At 50.8% G+C, this 21,939-nt stretch overlaps 1 protein-coding gene across 1 annotated transcript; it reads left to right on the top strand.

The window, feature by feature from the left end:
- Positions 1 to 2,687: 2,687 nt before the first annotated feature.
- Positions 2,688 to 20,628, top strand: GBX1 (gastrulation brain homeobox 1; the record flags this gene model as incomplete). Its single annotated transcript, XM_080818573.1, has 2 exons — positions 2,688 to 3,226; positions 20,075 to 20,628. Exons 1-2 carry the CDS (start codon positions 2,698 to 2,700, stop codon positions 20,626 to 20,628), a joined length of 1,083 nt encoding a protein of 360 aa, XP_080674699.1. The 5' UTR covers positions 2,688 to 2,697.
- Positions 20,629 to 21,939: the final 1,311 nt, after the last annotated feature.

The raw sequence follows: 21,939 nt of genomic DNA, 5'->3' as shown, positions 1-21,939 counted from the left end.
CTCTGCCAGCTTGAGCAGAGGATTTCACTTCACTAAGTCTGATTCTGGGCAATAAGCTCTTGGCTTGAGCTGGGTGACATACATCTTCAAGACCAAAGGGTCTTTAACCTTGAGTCCTTGACGGTGCATGATCCATTCTGTCCTACCAGAGAGTGGTAGGCTTATTAAAGTGGCCTTTTATTGGGGGGTGGGTACTGGTGGGAGGGAGATGTTGAATATATATACCCTTTTGAGCTTTTGGAATTTTGTACTATGTAATTTTATCACCTATACAAAAAAAAATGCAGTTCCTTTAAAAAAAAGTCTCTTCCTTCATGCTTTATTTGATTGGTGTTCTTACTGCTCATATAGCTTTAATTTCAGGGATTGTAACCCAAAGCTCCCTCCATAATTTATCAAGTCAATAAGCCTCCTATTGTGTATCCCACACCGTAAAGCCATCAAACCAAGTACTGACCTGTCATTTTTGAAGTACAGTACACTTTTGAAGTCTGGTCTTCCCTCTTGGGACCACGAAGTGCTTGGTTAATTTAACAAGGGGTTCTGAAGAAGATCTTGAGGAGGATGTACAAAGATCATCCTGGAACCCTAGTAGTGAGGCAGGGTTCCCGGACCTGAGGTGAGGCCCCTCTATGTTGTCCATGGCAGACGTTCTCCCAGCAGACTTGTCTCTACAAGGTTTCAGTTTAACGTACAGCCCAGGACAGACCAAGACTTCATGGAAACCACACATTTCTCCTTTTTCCTGTCTGTCGAATTGTCCAGCATAACCAAAGAAAGGTCTTCTCAAGGATCCCACCCTTTTCTGTCCCACCCCGGTGACCGTGTCTGTCTTTCCGGAGGCTGTTTTGTAATCGTCATTCTTACTTTAGTGGTGTTCACTAGGCCATCACAACACTCCTGATTTGCAGATGTCTCTGAGATCCAGAGTTCGTTCCTGTCTGCTCATCCTTGGCTCAGAAAAACCAAGACCCTTAAGCACAGGTTTCCCTTCTCCTCCGAGCCAAGTAACTTTCCCAATCCAGGCTGCATGTTCCTGAACTGGCCCAGCTTTGCTGTTACTTTTAACTAGCTTGGCTCTCCCCGGCCCCACCTGAATCAGTTTCCCCGTGGCCAGGTGACCTTCATTGTAGCTAGCTAGGCACGCTCTGGATCCTGAAACTCGGGGCGCTCTCCTGTTGACTTGCCTGTCGTTAGTCTTTTTTTGCCCGTTGACCCGGGCCTCCTATCAAGCAAGAGTGCCCGAGACTTTTGCCTCTAGACTGACAACTATACCGCTGGGAATGGGGGGTGGGGGTGGTAAAAGACGCTCGCATTTCTGTGTTTGAGAATGGGGGAGGTGAGCAGAGTCATCTGCAATTAGTGAATAATTAGCGCTGCTGACCCTTGGGGCTCATCAGCGCTCCTGGGGCCAGCCCCCAGCAATCAGCTAGGGCAGGTCGAGAGTGTCAGGCCCAGGAATGAATAGGGCTCATCAGCGGTGCCGGAGCCTGGGAGCCAATCAGGGAAATTAATAGCAGGAGAGAGGGAGAGAGAGGGAGGGAGACAGAGATAGACAGACAGACAAGAGATACAGATATAGGTGAGAAATGAGAAAAAAGAGAGTAAGACAACGGGGATAGGGAAAGAGAAGTAGGAATAATCAAATAGGAACAGGGATAGGGAGGACGGGAGGAAAGGGGAGATTGGAGGAAGGAAAAGCATGTAAGGGATGGGGGAAAGGTGAGAGGAATGGTAAGTACTTGGCGTAGTGTGGGTCCTCGAGGAAATTACCCACAGAGGCTGCAGCGAGGAGCTGACTTAGTCCGCGATTGGGAGGAGGGACAGAGGAGGAAGGGGAAGAGCCAGTATCAGCAGAAAAGAGACCCGGGGAGAGGGGAATGGGGTCGGGAAGAAACTACCGAGGGGAAAGGGGCCCCCTGCAAGAGCTCTGAGCTGCGGCGCCCCGCGGCAGAGCGCGCCCCCTGCCGTTCCCGCCTCGCCCCCCGAGGGGGCGCGGAGGTCCTGTCCAGCCCGCGTGGCTGGGGCTTGCTCTCGGGGTGGCCGGGGAAGGGGCGTCGGGGGCGGGGAGGCACGCCGGGGACTGGCCCAGGGTCCGGCAGAGGACGGCGGCCCGGGGGCCTGGGGCGTCGTGGTCCCGCCCCGCCCGGTGCGCCCTCCTTGCCCCGCGTCCCGCGCCACGTCCACGCCCGGGCAGGGTGGGCTGAGCGGGGGGCGGGTTGGGGGGAGGGAGGGGCACCGGCCCAGCAGCTGCCGCCGCCTTCTCGTCGGCCGCAAACTTTCACAAAGCGGCGTGTCCGGCCTCATCAATCTCCATTAATAATAGTTGGTTGGGCCGCGGGGGGCGGGCGGGGGTCCCGGGCCGGCCGGCCGGGCCGCTGGGAACGGGCTCTGCGGAGGGAGCGGAGCCGGGCGCGGCAGCGGCGGGCGGAGGGAGGAAGTGAAGCGTAATTTGAGGAAGATGGATGAGTCCGGAGGGCGACACCCCCAGCCCGCCCGCTCGCCCGCCCCCTCCCTCCTTATGAGAGAGAGGGAGCGCGGCGCCGGAGCCACACTGCGCCGAGCCCGCGCCCCGCCGCCACCTCGGCCGGGAGCCTGGGAGCGAGCCCTGCGTGTCCGCGCGGGGCGCCCGAGCCGCGGGGGCGCACGGCGGCGCCCAGAGGGGAGCGCCCCGGGGCGGCCGCAGCTCCGGGCACGATGCAGAGAGCTGGAGGCGGGGGTGCCCCCGGGGGCAGCGGCGGGGGCAGTGCTGGGGGCCCGGGCACTGCCTTCTCCATCGACTCCCTGATCGGGCCGCCGCCGCCTCGCTCCGGCCACTTGCTGTACACCGGCTATCCCATGTTCATGCCCTACCGGCCGCTGGTGCTGCCGCAGGCGCTGGCCCCTGCCCCGCTGCCGGCTGGCCTCCCGCCTCTCGCCCCACTAGCGTCCTTTGCCGGCCGCCTTACCAACACCTTCTGCGCGGGACTGGGCCAGGCCGTGCCCTCGATGGTGGCGCTGACCACCGCGCTGCCCAGCTTCGCGGAGCCGCCCGACGCCTTCTACGGGCCCCAGGAGCTCGCCGCTGCCGCCGCCGCCACTGCCGCCCGAAACAACCCCGAGCCGGGCGGCCGACGCCCGGAGGGTGGGCTGGGAGCCGACGAGCTGCTGCCCGCCCGGGAGAAAGTGGCAGAGCCCCCACCGCCCCCGCCTCCGCACTTCTCAGAGACTTTCCCAAGTCTGCCGGGTAAGTGCTGGGCCGACCAGGGCGCCGGGCGGGAGGCTCGTTCACTTGGAAATCCCAGGCAGCGGCTTGCTCAGAATCTCAGCACCTGCCTGGAGCCCTGGCATCCCAGACCCCCCAGATGTGGGGTTCTGCAGAACCACCTCCAGTTCTGTTCCAAAGGCGGCACCTCTGGATCCCAGAAGCTGCTGCCCTGCTCGGTCTTCCAGAGTGCCCGAAGCCCCACCCCAGACCTCCCAGTACTCCCTTCCAAATTAGTACCTTTCCTCCCTGCATTCTAGTCTTCAAGACTTGGCTCCCACTTTTCTTTTTAAGAATCCCTTCATTTTTCTCCTCTGGGGAGAAGAGAGAAGCTGCAAGTGTGGGATTCCTGGAGACACTAGCAAGACCCTACGGTGAGGGGGCTCCGGGGCAGCTGGCAGTTCAGTAAGGGGACGGCAGTTCGGGCTTCCGAGAAGACTGTACTGACCCCAAATAGGCTCTGTGAGTGCAGGGGCAAGGGGAGGGTCTTAAAGCCGTGGTGACCAGTTGGTGACCAGCTGGTGACCTGTCTTTGCCTTAGTAGTAGAGCTCATTTCTGAATTGGCATATTTAGAGATCAGCCTTGAAGAACTGAGTAGGGGACCTAAGGGGACATTAGCTAGCAGGGGGCCTAGCGCCTGCTGGACCAGGACTGATGGGGAGGCCAAGATGGAGGTTAAAGGCGGGGCTGGCTTGGGCGTGGCACAGACACCTGGAGTGGAGAATCCGGCTGAGATTCTGGAGCCGGTGAGACTCTGCCAAGAGATAATGCAGGAATCCTGGCTTCTCCATGGGAAGATGCCCTCTCAATAGAGGCAGGGTGTATTAAACTGAACCCCGTTTAGAATCAAGCTACCCAGAGTCCTCCTGACCTTCCTCATCCATCCTCAACCTCTCGATGCCGGAAAAGCTTCCCCCTATCCAGGGGCAGATCCAGGTGTGGTGAGATCCAGAGCGTACACAATGTAGTGGGCTCTGTTTAAGAAAAACGGGCTGCATACAAGCGTGGGGCTCCTGAAGCTTAAACTTATCCAGCACCAGGATGAATCCACGTCTGCTTAACCATTCCTTCTATCAGCTTAGCAGGTAAAAGTGACCCCAGGAGGCCTGGGGGCTGACTCTAGCAGAGGCAAGAAGGAGATCCAAGAGTCCTTTTGTGCTTTGTCAGGAGAAGACAGCTCCTGGTGCTAGGTTCCTGGGCCCCTCCGTGAAATTGTCCGACGGTCTGACCGCTCTTCCAGACCCCAAGTGCTGCTACAGGGCCTGTCTTCCCCTCCTTTTCCCTTTCAGCCCTGGGCGTTTCGGCTTTGAGGATTCAGCTGTTGTTTTTGTACCTGGTTGGGCCAGGGGGATCCAGTGACTGAAGTCTGAGCAGCACCCCCTAAGGGGGATCAAAAGGAAATTAGCAGCAACTGGAAGGTGGGAGGAAATGTCCACAAGATAAAAGGGCCCGGAGCAGAGCTGAGGGGAGGGGAAAAGCAGCCGGCAGGACGATCCAAAGAAGAACGGATCAGTAGGATTTTCGGAATAATAGTCCTAAGGCAGAAAAGAGCAAGCAGACTGGGATGGCACTGGAGGCAACAGGAGCTGGAGGAACAAGCAGACACCGGAGGAGGAAGAGATGCGCTGACCTGGGGTGGGGTGGGGGGCAGGAAGGCAGACAACCGAGGGAAGGGGGACCTGGGGAGGAATATGCCGAAACCATGGGAGAACTTGTCCTACTCTTTTGGGCTCCCCTCCGTTGTTTATTTTGACCCGAATGTCAAATGAAGGCTCTTTTTCTGAAGCAAATAGAATATTGGCTGTAAAACCAGACAGCGAGCGAGCTAGAGAGAGAAGTAAGCAGAGGGAAAGAACAGAAGAGAAATGTCGAGGAAGGAAAAATAGAGGAAAGGAAGGACCAGCAAATGCACTCTGTCCCCTGATTATCCAGAGAGAATATGAGAGAGGAGAGGTCTGTCTGTCGGAAGAGAGAAGTACAAGGGATTTCTAGCCTGGGCTAGATGAAGAGGGAAGAGTATGTCTGGACCAGAAACGTGTGTGTGAAAGAATTCGGTTTTGAGAGGCTTGGGAGGGAGCTAACTCAATGTCCGGGTAGGAAACAGGAAAGTGTCCACACTAAGAGTACTTTTTTTAAAAAGGCTTTTCTATACCGGGAGTGATAGTGAACTGGAATTTATATACAGAGAATGGTGAAGGAAAGATCATAATCTAAGGGAAATATTGGAAGTCATCAGAAGACACCTGTTCTTGGAGTAAAGACTAGAATGATGGGAAGGAGATCTTAACAGGGGGAGAATTCTGAGAGCTGGTGGGGTGAAGGTAATCACTCATGTTGGGAGGAGATACACATAAAGGGTTTATAGTGGGGCTGGTGGGACAGGGCAGGAAGGAGAGATTTCAGAAGAAGCACTCAAAGAGGATAGTGACTGGGAGATCTATCTGTGACCCCCACTTCTTATCATTCTCAGTATAGACTCTCCTGACGCTGCCTCATCACGCCACTCACGCCCACCCGCCCAGTCATCATTTTCCCCCCCCTGAAGTAGTTCAGAAAAGAGGAGGAAATTCCAGAAATGTTAGACATAAATTCAGTTTGGGGAGTGATGACACATGGCCTGTGCTGAAAATGGTGGGAAAACGAATACTCTATTTTGGGAATTGTATTAAAGTATTTAGTGTGAAATGAGAGTTTTTGCTTGAATAATGAGATTGAAACCTCAACAGTAGAAGAGTTTGGAGAGAGAATGCTATCTTTAAAATGACGCTGTTCTAGTGTGAATGGCTGACGTGGGTCTGAAATTATTAATTGACATATGTTTAGTGTTTTACAGTTACTAGCTCTGTTAAATGAAATTATAGTGAAGATAGGCCAATCTGGAGAATGATGAATGAAGCTCTTTTGTTGGGAATTACTATTTTTAATTTTTTTTTGCTTCGAGTTGAGAGAGACACCACCTTACTACAACTGCTGATGAAGAAAATAACTTTATTATGATTCAGTTGTGGGGGCAGACGTTATATTAACAGGCAAAAAGAAATACCATGTACGGAAATAATGGGTAGAAAAGGCATTGAGAATGGTAGATTGAAAATAATTCTAGGTTTAGAATGTGGGGACAGTGAGGATAATTGGGAAAGGTGTCTTAGTAGAAGTGATAAAAGAGGAGAGAATTTTGAATTCATAGAAAAGATTTAAAAGTGTGAATCAACAGAAGAGCCCAGAGTAGTGCCGTCTAACAAGCTATTTATGTAATTAAAACATTAAGAGCCATCTTTAAAAGGTAGAAATAAACAGGTGAAATTAATTTTAATAATACATTTTATTTAGCCCAATATATCCAATAGTATTTTAGCATTACTCAATATAAAAAAAATTTAAGGAGATATTTTATACCCTCCCTCCATGTTATCTGTGAAATCCCCGTGTATTTTCTACCTTTAGCTCATCTCCGCTCAGATTAGCCACGTTTCACACGGTCAGTAGCCTCACGGGGGCAGTTGTGACTTGTATTCACCGACATAAGAGATCTAGAGAGTTGTGAGGACGGAGTCATGTGAAAGTGATAGGGAAAAGGAGCTTTGAATTATGTGGTAACAAATTCTTCGCTGTATTGGGAATAAGGGAGAAAAGACAGCAGTAAACTCTAAATGACAGAAGGCAAAGAGAATTCTGCCTTGAAAGAGTTGGGTGGTGGTGCTTCCGGTGTATGTGAAGGTGCGTGTGAGCTCTGCTGAGAGGCACCAGAGCTGACTTGCAGATGTGCACTTGCTCCTCTCAGCAACGCTGCGTGCAGATGATCCTGTGCTGGGGGAACGACGGAAGGACTGTCCGTCTGGAGAAATGCAGGAGGAAACTTTAAACTGGGGGGCTTAGAGCAATGACTGAGGGAGAAAGGAGTTGGATTGCTTGAACAACTTCTTTTCTTTTTTTTGAGATTTTATTTATCTGACAGAGAGATCACAAGTAGGCAGAGAGGCAGGCAGAGAGAGAGAAGGGGAAGCAGGCTCCCTGGCGAGCAGAGAACCTGATGCGGAGCTGGATTCCAGGATCCCGAGATCATGACTTGAGCAAAGGCAGAGAGGCTTAACCCACTGAGCCACCCAGGCATCCCAGGAGTTGGATTGCTTGAAAAAGACTTAAGAAGTGAAGAATGGGGGCGCCTAGGTGGCTCAGTGGCTTAAAGCCTCTGCCTTCGGCTCAGGTCATGATCCCACGGTTCTGGGATCGAGCCCCACATCGGGCTCTCTGCTCAGCAGGGAGCCTGCTTCCTCCTCTCTCTCTGCCTGCCTCTCTGCCTACTTGTGATCTCTGTCAAATAAATAAATAAAATATTTTTTTAAAAAGTGAAGAATGGTAGATAATCCATATATAATTGTTAGATGGATGGCAAAAATATAGTGAGATTGACATGACATATAATGCCCGTGTTGAGCATGGTGAAGAAAACATTTGGAAAGAAAACGTTGAGATGATATGTGAAAGAGAATATGATCGAACAAAATCAGGAGATGGCAGTGTAGTGAACATTATTTAAAAAACTAAAAAAAATTAGCTAATTTAAAAAAATTATTTTATCTTAGAGAGCAAGGGAGCAGGGGAGGGGGGCAGAGGGAGAGGGAGAGAATCTCAAGCAGACTCCCTGCTGAGCACAGAGCTTGATGTGGGGCCCAGTCCCAGGACCCTGAGATCATGATCTGAGCTGAAACCAAGAGTCGGACACTTAACTGAGTCACCCAGGCACCCCCAGACTGGCTAACTTCTGAGCAGTGATTGGCAATAATGATGGAAATCATGCAAGGAGACTAGGAAAACTTCCTAGGAGCACGATATTTGAGGGCTGATTGCTGTCAGCAAAGCACGTGATTATAGCAGGAGAACATTTTAGATGCCCCATCAATTAATTTTTGATTAGATGCCCATTATGACTGTCCAGATGTATTTACTGATGAGAGAAAAAATGGGAAATAATAATGTGACATGAAATCAGAGACTTCTGTTGTTAGAAACAGGAGGGAACTTTTTCTTGGAAGTGATGGATGGAGACTCGTGATTTCCTAGAAGTGCTGAGAAAGGCACACAGTGAGAGCGTTGGTTCCACTGGCATTTCTAGAAAGGCACATGTGGCATTAACTTAATGCATTAACTTAATGATAAGATTGAAAGAACATTTTATCAAGGAGGTGTGACACATGCGCTCAGGTGTCAGCTCTGTCCCTTAGCTGCACAACCGTGGCCAGTTGCTTCCTTTAATTCAGGGAACGTTTATTGTGTGTCTGTGATGGACTTACTATATTCGAGACACTGTGGGAGATTTGAAGTCGTACAGCGTCTCTAGGCTTTAGTCTCCTCATCTGTAACATAGAGGTTGATTCAGATTATTTTTAATGTTTCTGTGCATTCCATTAAAATAAAAGTTTGTTTTTCTAGCTTCGATATTTAAAGTAGGGTTCTAACAGATTTCACGGTCTTATAAACGGATCTATTCATTATGGGTAGGGAAAAATTACGTCTTTATTTTTACTAACTTCTAACTAAAATTTGGCATTTTCTTTAGTTATGAGTGTAGAACAGAAACCATAGTCGTTTCAGCAACAGAAATTATAGGTCACAGTGGCTTAGTCATTAAGCGTCTGCCTTCTGCTCAGATCATGATCCCAGAGTCCTGGGATCGAGCCCCACATTGGGCTCCCTGCTCGATGGGAAGACTGCTTTTCCCTCTCCCCACTCCCTTGCTCTCTTCCCTCTCTCACTGTGTCTCGCTCTGTCAAATAAATAAAATCTTAAAAAAAAAGAAAAGAAAAGAAATTACAGATATTTGTGTCACCAGCAGAATTTACAGGTATTTTCTTATAAATGTATAGACTTTGGAGGCATCTTGTTTAATGAATTAATAAAGAAACATATATGATTATAACACAAATCCATTTTTAAGTATCTAAAAACTGCATTTTTCTATAGTTGGCTTCTGATGTAATCCTATGTGTTTTATGTTATATACCTAAAAGCATTATTCTAAGAAGGGGTTCATAGGTTGTATCAGACTGCCAAGGAGTTCATGGCACAATTAGGGTTAAGAAGCCCTGGTTGAGGGGGGCCTGGGTGGTTCAGTTGTTAAGTGTCTGCCTTCGGCTCAGGTCATGATCCCAGAGTCCTGGGATCGAGCCCCTCATCGGGCTTCCTGCTCAGTGGGGCGCCTGCTTCTTCTCCCTCTCCCACTGCTTCTCTGCCTGCTTGTGCTCTCTCACTTTCTCTGTCAAATAAATAAATAAAATCTTAAAAAAAAAAAAAAAAAAAGAAGCCCTGGTTGAGAGACAGAGATCCCAGAATGACAAGATGAAAATTTTATCTGGAGGATTGGAATACTGAGGTGCCTTGTACCACATGAAGGTGAGAGTTGGGAGGCTTGAGTAGAGAAGGGGGATCTCCGCAGTGGCATATGGAAATGTGGGGGTGTGTGTGTAGATGATTAGGAGGATAATTCCTACACTCAGAGTGATGGGCATAGATGGTCTATGCTGGGAGTAATGGAAGCAACGCAGTAATTGGAATAATGAGGGGGAAATGCTTTTTTTTAAAAGATTTTATTTATTTATTTGACAGAGAAAGAGATCACAAGTAGTCAGGCAGGCAGGGGGTGGGGGAAGCAGGCTCCCCACCGAGTGGAGAGCCCGATGCGGGGCTCGATCCCAGGACCCTGAGATCATGACCTGAGCCGAAGGCAGAGGCTTTAACCCACGGAGCCACCCGGGCGCCCCAAAGGAGGAAATACTTTAATTGAAAGGAGGAACATGGTATGGCGAACCAAGTGCTTTGCAGTGAGACTAATGTAATGACGGGAAGCTACAGGCAGAAATTTTGCCTCGGAAGTAACCGGGAAAGGAGGACCTTTGCCTTGATGTGGGAATTAGGGAATAGAAATGACAGCATAATGGAGCCGATGTACAATAGGAGGGAAACTGAAATAGGAACGATGACAGGGAAAGAGTTTTTATCTAGAGGGAACAACAGCAGAAAATGCCCCAAGCTGGGGTAGGAGAGAGGAAGCCCTGGTTCCGAACCAATGGAAAGGACAGGTGATGGCGCCCACGGCCACACCATCCATGACGGCGAGCAAAGAGGTCTGTGTTGGGAGCGATGGAGAAGAGGTTGGGGCTTTTCACTGGAAATATGGGAGAAAATTGGTGGCTTAGAGTCGTGTGGAAGAAATACTGATGTGCTAATTGGGAGAAAGAATTTGGGGAGAAGAGATGCTTGAACCTGGTGTGATAGAACAGCGATTCCCACAAGGTGAACTAAGTTGTAGTAGGAAGAGACAGCACAGTTACGCACGTCCTTGGGAAGCAACATCTCCGTTCCCTTCCCACCAGGGAAGGGAAAGGAACGACCTTTGAGTGATGAACTGAGAAATCTGTGGTAAAAGCAAGGGGGCTGCAGGGCCTCACAGAGACTAGGATGTGAAAACTGAGGATGGGAGAAACAGAAGGATACTCCGACCGGGGGTGATGGGAGACGGATTTCTTGCCTGAATTGTGGAGGAAATGGTATTACAGTGGAAGTCTGCGTTGGGAGCGATGGGAGGAAGACAAAATCATCCTGAGAGCGAAGGTAAGAAGCGCTTTGTGCCGGAACCGGGTGACCACTTTCTGCACGTGACGTGCAGCTCCTGGGAGCTCGGGACTTAGGGACCCTGGCCACACATGTCTCTGTCGCTTCACTTCCTCATCAGTACAAGTAGGGCTTTGACCCAGATGACCTCCAAGGTCACTTCCGGCTCTATAATTCTGTTTTATCTTTAAGGATACCTTTATTAATGCGTTGTTTCCCTTATTTAAAAAAAGGCACCCCGAGCAAAGGGGTTGGGGAAAATTCTCTCCTTGCCAGTGCTGAGTTGTGGTAGCGCAAGAGGAGGCCGGCTGGGATGTGGGTGTCTTGAGGTGGAATCAGGGCTGGGCTTTAGGATGGAAAAGGCTTTGTCATTTGGGATTGGGGAGGGGTGACTGGAGCTATGGCTGTGTATGTTTGTCCTGTTAAATGAGAGAGAGAAACATTTCATGAAGATGAGCGATTCTTATTGAGGCCGAGAAGATGAGGGGTCTCTTGTGCCCGACTTTACCTGGGGAGGAGGGAGGGGAGTGAGGAGGAGAAAAGGTGTGGAATCGGTTCCCGGACTTCTCTGTCATCTCTCAACCGGTACGATATTTGTGATGGGCGACATGAGAATCCAGTGTTTGTGAAGGAGATGGGGGAGGCGCAGGCGACCGAGCCTGGCTTCGGATACAGACCTTGACATGACCCTCTTGATTTGTGAGAGAAAACTCAACAGCAAAATACTCACCTTTGCGGTCACAGCTCCCTCACCAGCAGAACAGCGCGACAACACGGACCTCACGGAGTTAAGGGTTCAACGAGAAGATATTTGCCAGCATCCCGCAGCACGCGGTGTGCGAGGAATTACTGGTATCGCTCTGGTACTGGAAATGGATGGGGAGCGTAGCTGGGAATTAAGTTGGGGAAGACTTCTTTTTTTTTTTTTTTAAGATTTTATTTATTTAGCTGACAGAGATCACAAGTAGGCAGAGAGGCAGGCAGAGAGAGGGGGGAAGCAGGCTCCCCGCGGAGCAGAGAGCCCGATGCGGGGCTCGACCCCAGGACCCCGAGAGCATGACCTGAGCCGAAGGCAGAGGCTTAACCCACTGAGCCACCCAGGCACCCCTGGGGAAGACTTCTTTACCAAGAACTGGCTAGGATACGCGACACTCTCTTCTGATAAGGAGAAATACAGCTGGGAGTAATGACAGAAACCGCACTGTGTTCTGAGAGCTGTTTCTGCGGGGAATGCCGGAACAGAACCAATGTATGCATCTCAGAAGGGTAGATTTCATATTTTTTCCTTTGGCTCTTTCTCCCTCCTTTGGTTTCTCTGTCTCAAATTTGGGACATTCTCTGTGGATCCCAAGACCACCCAAAGCCCTTTTTTGCCCACTGGGGCCTTCTTCTTTTCTTTACATTGTATATATTAAAACAAAACAAAACAAAACAAACAAACAAACAAAAAAAACCACCTCTCCTTTCTTCACCACAGTTCCTATTCTGTCATATAACTGATCTCAGGTTGATGTTAGGAGCAAAGCTACTGGATTAAAATAATTCATACTCAGATAGATTAAGGAAATTTTTAAAAAGATTTATTTATTAGAGTGGGATGTGGGGCAGAGGGAGAGGGAGAAGGAGAGAAGCAGACTCCCCACTGAGCGTGGCCCCTGATGCAGGGCTGGATCTTCCGACCCCGAGATCACAACCTCAGCCAAAATCGAGAGTCAAATGCTTAACCGACTGAGCCCCCCCAGACGCCCCAGGGAGATTTTTTTAAAAGTCCAAGTGAATTTCAAACTGGTGGAAGGTTAGGTGGTGTTATGTCAGGTAACATGGAAACATTATTTGGGATGGGAGAGCTGTGGGAGTGAGGAGGAGAGGCTTACTTTCCCTGGGGTCACGTGAGCATTGTCACTTCCAGTTACGGCATTGGATATAGAACTCTTTGGTTTGCGAGTGACAGTAGCTCAACTCCAATTTAAGCTAAAATGGTCATTGATTGAATCACAGGACTCTAAGTACAGGGGTTGAGTGGATCCAGAAATGCAAATGGTATTATTAGATCTTTCTTTCCTTTCAACCCGGCCCCTTTCTTTCTTTGCCTCATTCTCCTTAAGAGAAGTAAGGAGGCCCAAGCATTAGCAGATGCTCTAACTTTTTATAATCCCAGGTTGAGACCCCAGTGGATTCTGGCTTATACACAATTCTGGGGTGACTAATTAACTAGCTTGAGTCCAGTCTCCAGGGAGATGGGAGAGATGGGATGTTAGTATTGGTCGGATCCAGGCCACGTGCCTACGTTGTCACAAAGGTGGGGAGATGTGATTGACGGTCCCACTGTACTAGGTAGCTGATGAGAAGCAGTGCCCGAAGGAAGGGGGTGTTATTAGTGAACAAAGGGAGGAAGGGACGCTGAGCAGACAAAAACAGACCCCAAACAGATGTCCACCTCACCCAGAAAGAAAGACAGGGATGGATCTTAACTCCTTTTCAGTCTCAGGGAGAAAAACCTTCTCCTTAGCGAGAGAAGTAGCTCTAGGAGTGATGGAAGAGACAGCAAGAGGGGAGCTCTGTAGTGAGGAAGGTGGGGAGACATGAGGGTGGTAGGAAAGTGTCTGTCCCTCGGCGAGGCCGATTCCTGGATAGAAAGAGCTGTACTTGAGGGAGGCGAACACATTTGTAAACTAGAAGCTAGAAAAAAGATGGCTATTAAACCAAAACTGTTTCCGTCGTTTGGCAATAGTATTTTTATTTTTTTTAATTTATTTAATTTATTTGGCAGAGGGCACAAGTAGGAGAAGTGGCGGGCAGAGGGGGAAGCAGGCCCCCCACTGAGCAGGGAGCCCGATGTGGGACTCGATTCCAGGACCCTGGGATCACGACCTGAGCCGAAGGCAGACTCTCAACTGACTGAGTCACCCAGGCGTCCCAAGAATAAGTATTTTTAAACGAGAAAGTATATTTCTAAATAAAAGGAATGCTGACTGGTAGGGTTACAGCATACAAAGCGGTAATGGCAGAAAAGACCAGATCTGGTAGGAATTTTGTCTCAGGGAAATGACAGGACAAATAGCCTCTTCGAGGACAAAGGTGGAATTTGGTAAGCGGCGCCACTCCTGTGGCAACTGTGAGAGCCTCCTCTGAGCGTGGTAAGGGGAGACATTAATGATCAGGCTAGGGCTCTGGGGTTATAAGTGAGAGGGAGGAGGTCTGAATCGAAACCGGATTTGGTAGCCAGGTTACTTATCTGATGAAGCATCTGGGCATTTACTTGGAATGGGAGGGGAAGGGGTAGTAGGAGCATTGGTTGGAGATTTTAGGGACCAAGTTTCCAGACATTAATCTGTCTGTAGCTGTGTGACTTAGGAGAATCATTTCATCTTTCGGAAACTCAGTTTTTCACCTGAAATAAGTTTATCAACCTTCTATTAGTGCTACTAATAGGTCTATTCTGTTTCAATGAGTTGCTTCAAGGTAAATAATATGTGTGAAAATGTTGTGGAATGTCGAAGATAACAAGGGTGCCCTTGTTTTTGGCAGTGGTAGGGCTGCTCCGTCATGAGGGGAGTTCTGAGCAGTGGGGAAATTGCCCCGAACCTGTCTTCAAGGTCGGAGGGGTTCTGGATTGCGATGGTGTAGAGAAAATCTTCATGTCGGTTTGGAGTAAGGAATGCTGAAGGGTCATAGGAAGAGTGGAGAGAGAGAAAGTGAAAGTGAATGTTCCTTTTTTTTTTTTTAAAGAAGATTTTATTTATTATTTGACAGAGATCACAAGTAGGCAGAAAGGCAGGTGCATGGGGGCGGGGGGGAACAGGCTCCCTGCTGAGCAGAGAACCCGATGCAGGGCTCCATGCCAGGACCCTGAGATCATGACCTGAGCCAAAGGCAGAGGCTTGACCCACTGAGTCACCCACGTGCGCTGAAAATGAATGTTCCTTACTGCACCTGAAGTTATAGGGAGGAGGAGTAGCATGAAATTAGCAGGAACCAATGAAACACAAATTGGAAGTGAACTAATTGTTGTAAATGATGGGAGAAAAGAAAGTACTGTCTCCAGAAAGAACGGAGAAATAATTCTGTCCTGGGCATCATGATGAAGATTGAGGAATGAGAGTGTGGTGGTAAACATGCCTCTTTTTTGAGGGATGACTTGGGTTTCTTTCTACCTTTTGACCTCCCCCCAAATTGTTCCTGGACTCAAGAAGCTGAGTGGTTGGCCCAGAAAGATCAAGGGGAGACTTATGGTGCTGACAGTAGTTCCGGGAGGGTGAGGGGGAAGTCGTATTGGAAGTAGAGGGAAGAGAAGTCAAATCGAGTGTAACAGGGACAGGGGGAGACTTCTCTTCCGTGGATCGTGAAGGCTGTTGATTTTATAGAAGCTAAAACAGGAGAGGATGAATGAGCGGCAGCGCAGGGGCTCTGTGGGTTCCCAAAGCTGGGAGCCGCAAGTGGTTTTCCGCACCACAACCCAGGCCCGCTGTTCTTGGTGACCACAGCTGTGGACTCCCCCTCTAGATGGTGCAAATCTGGTGCTATTTATTGTTTCTCCTGGAGAATACCTACCATGGATTCTGTGGCCCTTGATTTCTTCCCCAGCCTGACCAGATCCATTCGCAAGATGGGCTTTTCTAGCTCTCTGGTGCTGTTTCCCGTCCTCTTGGAAACAAGGCCCCATGCCTGTGTATCCCTGGAGCCTGAGTACCGCTCTTTGGACGTGGGAAGGTGCCCCAGGCAGGACCTGACAACCATGGGGCAGACCTGGTGGTTTCTGGTTCTCAGGGTAATAGCGTCCCCTGCGAGAAGTCACAAGAACACTAGATGTTTTCTGGTAACAGTCTGCCCCATGCTCATTCCCCCTGGAGAGATACCACACTTCTCTGAGACTCTAGACACCCAAGGAACAAGCTGAAAACTCAACATTTTCTTATATTACCAATAACCTCATCTTCACACACAGAGAACAGAACCTTCCTATCTGTTTGGCCTACCTATACACATAGTCAAATTTAAAAATGTTCCTTTTGCTAAAAATTATTCTCATCAGAATCATTTCCCATGTAGAATTTTCAATGAAGCCTCATTTTGTGGATCAAGGGGTTTTTTTTTTCCCCCTCATATCAACCAATTATAGCATCTGCAATTAGTAATTTGCTTTTATGGACATTATATCTACCAAGCCCAATTATTCTAAATCAAATTTTGCAATTAGAAATTTTATCAGAAAGATTCGCTTCCCTCAGTTTTTAGTCAACACAGTTTTCTGTGTGCAATTTTTGTTTTATTTTGTTTGATTATATTTACTATTAATATTCATTACATTTCAGATAAAAGAAAGTAGCTTGCATTTATTTTGTAGCTAGTCCATAAGAAAATAGTAAGCCATTTCAGGATCGCTATATTGTTGCGGATTGGGCTACTGCAGGGCGCGTCTGGTCCGCTGAGTATGTGTCCTCTTCGGGTGTCGATTGTGGCTTAAAGTGCTCCGTCTTGGTGGGAGGAAGGTAGGGGTGTGATTGTTCTTGTTTTGTTTTTAAGCTTTTTGCTCTCTTTTTCCCTGATTTTTTTTTCCTATTTTCTAGCCCTTCTCTAAGCTTTCCAGCTCCTTCAGTTTCTCTGACTCATCATTTCATTCTCCTACCACTTGTCTCCTGCCCCAGTCCTCTTCCTGCCTGCTTTGGCCCTTTCTTTCCCACATCTCAGTGTCCCTCACTGCCCCAGACCCTCTCCTTGGAGGGCGTAGCTGTATTTCCCCCCTCCTGGTGGTTTTCCCAGATCGCCCCACTCCCACCTCCTTCCACGAGTTACTTATCAGAGCCCTCAGCGTCACGATCATAAAGGCTCAGAGAGAAACTCTCGCCTCTGCCGTTCGGCCTCCCACCGGGATCAAGTAACCAGGAGAGGTTGCGGACCTGTGTCCCTTGTATGGCTTTGAAAGCAGCGCTGAGGGAGGTCTGCTTCTGCGGGCTTGATTTTATGGAATCTGTCTGAAGACAGAGGGATGGATGGTACGATCCCGGGAGGGCCCTGCCGGATCCAGGAGCCTGGGAGCCTCATCTCAGTCATCGTCGGTGAGATTTATTGGACACCCCCTGGGTGCTCGGAGCTGTGCTAAATGGTTTCATCCTTCAAGCCCTGAAATCCAGTTTCTGCCTTTTTAGCAGCTGTTTAGAATATGTAATACTGGACTGAGTTTTGACAAGATTTTCTTCTTCTTTTTTGTTATGTACTGGGTTTTAAAAATCGAAAGAGGATTTAGTAGTGATGAGAAGGATTTCCCTCTCTTTCTTTTAGCATAAGATCCTATAGATCCCCACTGCATGTGGGCTTCTGCCCAGCTAACGTGAGATCAGAGGTCATACTGGAAAGGGGGTAGAGTGATACTCATGGAGACAATGTCTTCTGGGCGCTGGAGGGCGGGGGCTGTGGGGACTATTTTCGGAGAGGCTTGGGAAAGGAAGAACAGAGGTGGGGCAGAAGACAGAAAAGGAGGAAGGGAGAGAGAAAGCGTTTGGGAATAGTTTTTTATTTAGTCAACAAGTCAGCAATATATTGAGTGCCTACTCTGTGCAGATGATTTTCTAGATGAAGACACAGCAGTGAAAAAATATATTAAAACTCCCTACCTTCATGAAGCTTATATTCTAACCGGAAAAGACAGCCAATTAAATAAATGAATAATGTGGGTGGCATGTACTATCGTAACAAAGCAGAAAAGGAAGATAGAAGTACTGGGGGTTTTCATTCTAAGAGGATGATCGGGGAACATCTTGGTGAAGTAAGGACCTGAGGGAGACAAGGAATGTGCGAATGCAGAAATCGAGGTGGAGAGTGTAGTATTCTGAACAGAAGAAATCATCTGGGGAAAGAGCAGGGGAGAGGAGAGCAGGGGCAGGGGAGGGCAGGGGAGGACAGGGCAGGGAAGCCAGTTTGGAGAACAGGTTGATGAACCAGGCGGGACGTGATGGTGACCAGGACTGTCGGATGCGGGGGACTCCGGGAGTGGGGATGGGCTCCGGGAGCGGGGACGGGTTGTGAGAGAGGGGAGGGATGCCTGATTGGAACAAGGAGGATGGAATTCCCACTAACCAAGCTGGGAAGGACGTCAGGAGTTCTGTTGGGGACATGTCAAGTCTGAGTTCTGTGAAAGTGGAAGATAGCGCGGGGAGGAGTCGTTAATGAGGGAGAGAACCAAGGATGTGACTCCTGCAGAAAACAACACGGGTTTGGCCAGAATGAGGTCCGGGAGGAAGCGTGGGACGGATGGCAAGAAGCAACCTCTGTAGACAGACCAAGGGACGGATGGACAGATGTCATGCGGGTGCTTGAGAAGCCCGGGAAGCTGCTAGAGAAAGCGGAGAGCACTCACGGAGGAAGGGCAGGGATGGGTAGGCTGCATGAGCCTAAACGAGGGCGCGCCACGCGGGTTTTGAAATTAAATAAAGGAAGCCCTACAGGAAGAAAAGGCAGGGGCTGGGGATAAAAATACCTTTGAGGTATTTCAGTGTTAAGGACGCTGAGTGAGGGAGGTGGGCGATCTGGGCGTGGGCTGAGAAGTCTGGCCTCTCGAAAGGTGTGAACAAGGCTCTAGGACCAGGACGAGGTGTGGCTTGCTGGCGTCCAGGAAGGGGAAGGGCCTTTGGGGTGGGGAGGGCTACCGGGATGGTTCTGGAGACCCTGAGATGCTCCTTCTGGAGCACAGGTACTTGGAGAGGGGGCCGGAAGGTGTTCAGAGCACACGGCCTGCTTCTCTTACAGGGCATCTCCCCGTTCCCTGAAGCTCTTTGACTTCGGCTCGTTTCTTGCCCCCTGTCTGTGCCACGCGCGGTGGTTATAGACAGAGGCGCTCCGCCCTTAGGAAACCCCAACCCCTTCCCGCCGTGAGCTCCGGGGCAGCAAGCTGACTCGATGGTGTCCCGCGCGCCCAGCCCCTCTCGTTCTCTTCCCTACTGGCCAGTTTCCTTCTGACTTTTCTTCGTTGCTTATTGGCTCTTTGGGCAGAAAACAAGGCGGCTGTCCAACTCTGCCGCTGAGAACATGTGCGATCCGTCACTTGCCATTCTGACAAAACTGTCCGTGGATGAGATTAAAACTGATGACTGAATTAAGTATTAGAGTTACATGTAGATGTACAACATCGGCTATGGCTGTGATTGTAATCAGGCATCCACCGAGTGAGTCAGATTTCTTCTACCATTTTCCCTTGTTGCCTTTCTCGTTCTTTATCGTCTGCCACCTTCCCTCTAGCTCGTCCCGCTGACATCAAGCTCAGGGGCCTCCGGGTTCGGAACTTGAGCAGAAAGCAGCTGTGTGTGCTGCTCCTGCGTCCTGCTTGGGAGAGAGGTGTCATTTGACAGTGGAGGAGGGGAGACTGAAAGGGGCCTGGGAGAGCTGAGGCCTGGGGAGAAGCTCTGCGCACGGAGCGGGTGGCCTGCCACCGGGAGGGCGCTCCGTTCTGCGCTGGCTGGGTTGGTCAAGGAGAACTGGAAGTAGGGGTAAGGACACCACCCAAATCCCTTGATAACACTTTTTGGGCCCGGATTTGCGGTGGCGGGGCTGCTGAGAATGGGGAATCAGAGGACCCTTAAGTTTCCATCTGGAAATCAGATTCTAAGATTCTGGATCTGGGGAAGAGGGGAAGTGGGAAGCCAGAAGCCAGAAGCCAGAGCAGAGCTCAAGCCGGGGCAGGCGAGGGTCCCCAGGAGAGTGACAGGCCGGCGATGTGATCTCCCCGTCTACCCCACGTTAGCGCTGCGTCCTGCCTACAGCAGCGGGAAGGCTGGAGAGCCAGGCCCACACCGCTTGATGCTGGGACCCATGCTGTCTGGATTTGGAGGGGTGGCAAGTGAGAGAAAAGCCCTTGGCCCGGGGTTTGGAGAAAGCTGAGAAGGTTAGCGGGTTGGGAAGATGAGGTGGGTGATGAAGTTGAGGGTCTCGGTCCCGGGAATGGCATCCCTTTGATGTACACTGACCGCCCCCTCCCCACACTTGCTATAGTGAAATCTGTGCTGGTTAATACCTTTCTTTCCATCTCTTTGTCTTCCCTGAACCTCTTCCCCACCCCATATCCTGGATGTGCCGTCCTCGTCTCCCCTCCCCATCTCATCCCTTCCTTGTCTCTCTCTTCCTGCTGCCGTTTCTGTCCGTGCCTGGCCATGGTTCCACGCGCCTCCTCCAACCTGCCTGCCTTTTCCTCGCCTGCTCCTTGCCCATCCGTTGGTTTTCGCTCCCCGCAGCAGAGGGGAAGGTGTACAGCTCCGATGAGGAGAAGCCGGAGGCCCGAGCAGGAGACCCAGCGGGCAGCGAGCAGGAGGAAGAGGGCTCGGGCGGTGACAGCGAAGACGACGGTTTCCTGGACAGTTCTGCAGGGGGCCCCGGGGCTCTCCTGGGACCTAAACCGAAGCTAAAGGGAAGCCTGGGGACTGGAGCGGAGGAGGGGGCACCGGTGGCCGCGGGAGTCACAGCTCCGGGGGGCAAAAGCCGCCGGCGCCGCACGGCCTTCACCAGCGAGCAGCTTTTGGAGTTGGAGAAGGAGTTTCATTGCAAGAAATACCTGAGCCTGACGGAGCGGTCCCAGATCGCGCACGCGCTCAAGCTCAGCGAGGTGCAGGTCAAGATCTGGTTTCAGAACCGGCGCGCCAAGTGGAAGCGCATCAAAGCCGGCAACGTGAGCAGCCGCTCCGGGGAGCCCGTGAGAAACCCCAAGATCGTCGTCCCCATTCCCGTGCACGTCAACAGGTTTGCCGTGCGGAGCCAGCACCAACAAATGGAACAGGGGGCCCGGCCCTGAAGGGCTCCCAAGGATTTCAGAAGCAAAGCATCTGCTCCCGGGCCTGCTCGGAGACTGGGTTAGGTTCTGTGCACCCAAGGGGCTCCCGCTGTGATCCTGCCCTGGGAGGGGGGCTCGGGCGGCCACTGACTAGTGTTAGGTGTGCTCTCCTGGCCACCGGGGACTCGGGCACTGGGCCCTGAGCCCATTCCAGAGCCCCTCAGGCTGGGGGCTTCAGGGTTCCAGGGGCTTGGGTGCTCGATGCTGAGGAGCTGTGGGGATCGAGGAGGACTCCTGGGGAGGGGGTGGGTTCTAACATGCTGAGGGCCTGGAAGGTTCCCAGGAATGACTTCTCACAGGGGTGGGGAGAATTCAGGATGAAGCCTAGCCAAGCTGATCGCAGCTCCTTATTTATTTTCTGTAAAGTTTGTATATATGGAGCTATCCGCCTCTGTCTGTCTGTCGGTCCGTCTGTCTGAACCCGAGGCTGGGAAAGGACCGTGTCCCCTACGTCTTCAGCCAGGCTTCAGGTCCACCTACCGGCCTCGTGCTGGGGCCTGTCTTGTCTGTCTGTCCGACAGGGCACACAAAGAAACAGAAACTTTCACTAACCTCCTTAGAACCCCTCAGCACGGCCGTCTCCCCTTGTCAACTACCTCCACTTCCCGTCTGGGTGCTGCCCACACTGTCCACACCTCTCGACCCATGTTCCCGCCACAGCACTTCTCTCTCCCCATTAAACAAGGCAAGCTTCTTTATCTCTGCTTTCTTCTCTTGGCGAGAGCTGGCAGACGTCAGGAGAGGAGATTCGCTCCCTTTCGTATCACGAGGGGAAACGAAGCGGTTGACCCTGGGTTGGCGGAGGGATGTCCAGGCTCTAACTCAGTAGAGGTGACCAGTCCTGTCCGTGACTAGGGCAGCTTAGGGGCTCACCCTGATCACCGGTGAGCTCAATCCCCTTCTTCCGTGCAGAGGACACAGCAGCCGAGTCCGTCTCAGCCACTTTGGGCCTGGAGTCAGACTCCTTTCCAGTTCCGTTCTTACGGCATTAATTGTGAGGTCTCCTTCTCCCCATCGTGTGGGTCACGCAGCTTGGGATACCAAATCCTCCTCGGTTATAAAACGAGATGGGTCGAGAGGGCCCACTGCAAAAGGGATGAGGCAGGCGCGAATGCGTGATGTTCTGGACGGTTGTGTCCCGTGGGGGAAGCTGCAGAGATAGGGCCTGGGAGCTTCGGGGCTGGGATTCTAAGAGCAAACGAAGGACGGCCTCAGCGGACAGAGTCGGTGTGAGGTCAGGAGCCTTCAGGGGCACTTGGGTATACTGTGAGG

This window comes from Martes martes (genome assembly GCF_963455335.1).
Source record: "Martes martes genome assembly, chromosome: 11".
In the NCBI taxonomy this organism is placed as follows: Eukaryota; Metazoa; Chordata; class Mammalia; order Carnivora; family Mustelidae; genus Martes; species Martes martes.
This window is presented reverse-complemented; position numbering and strand designations above follow the sequence as displayed.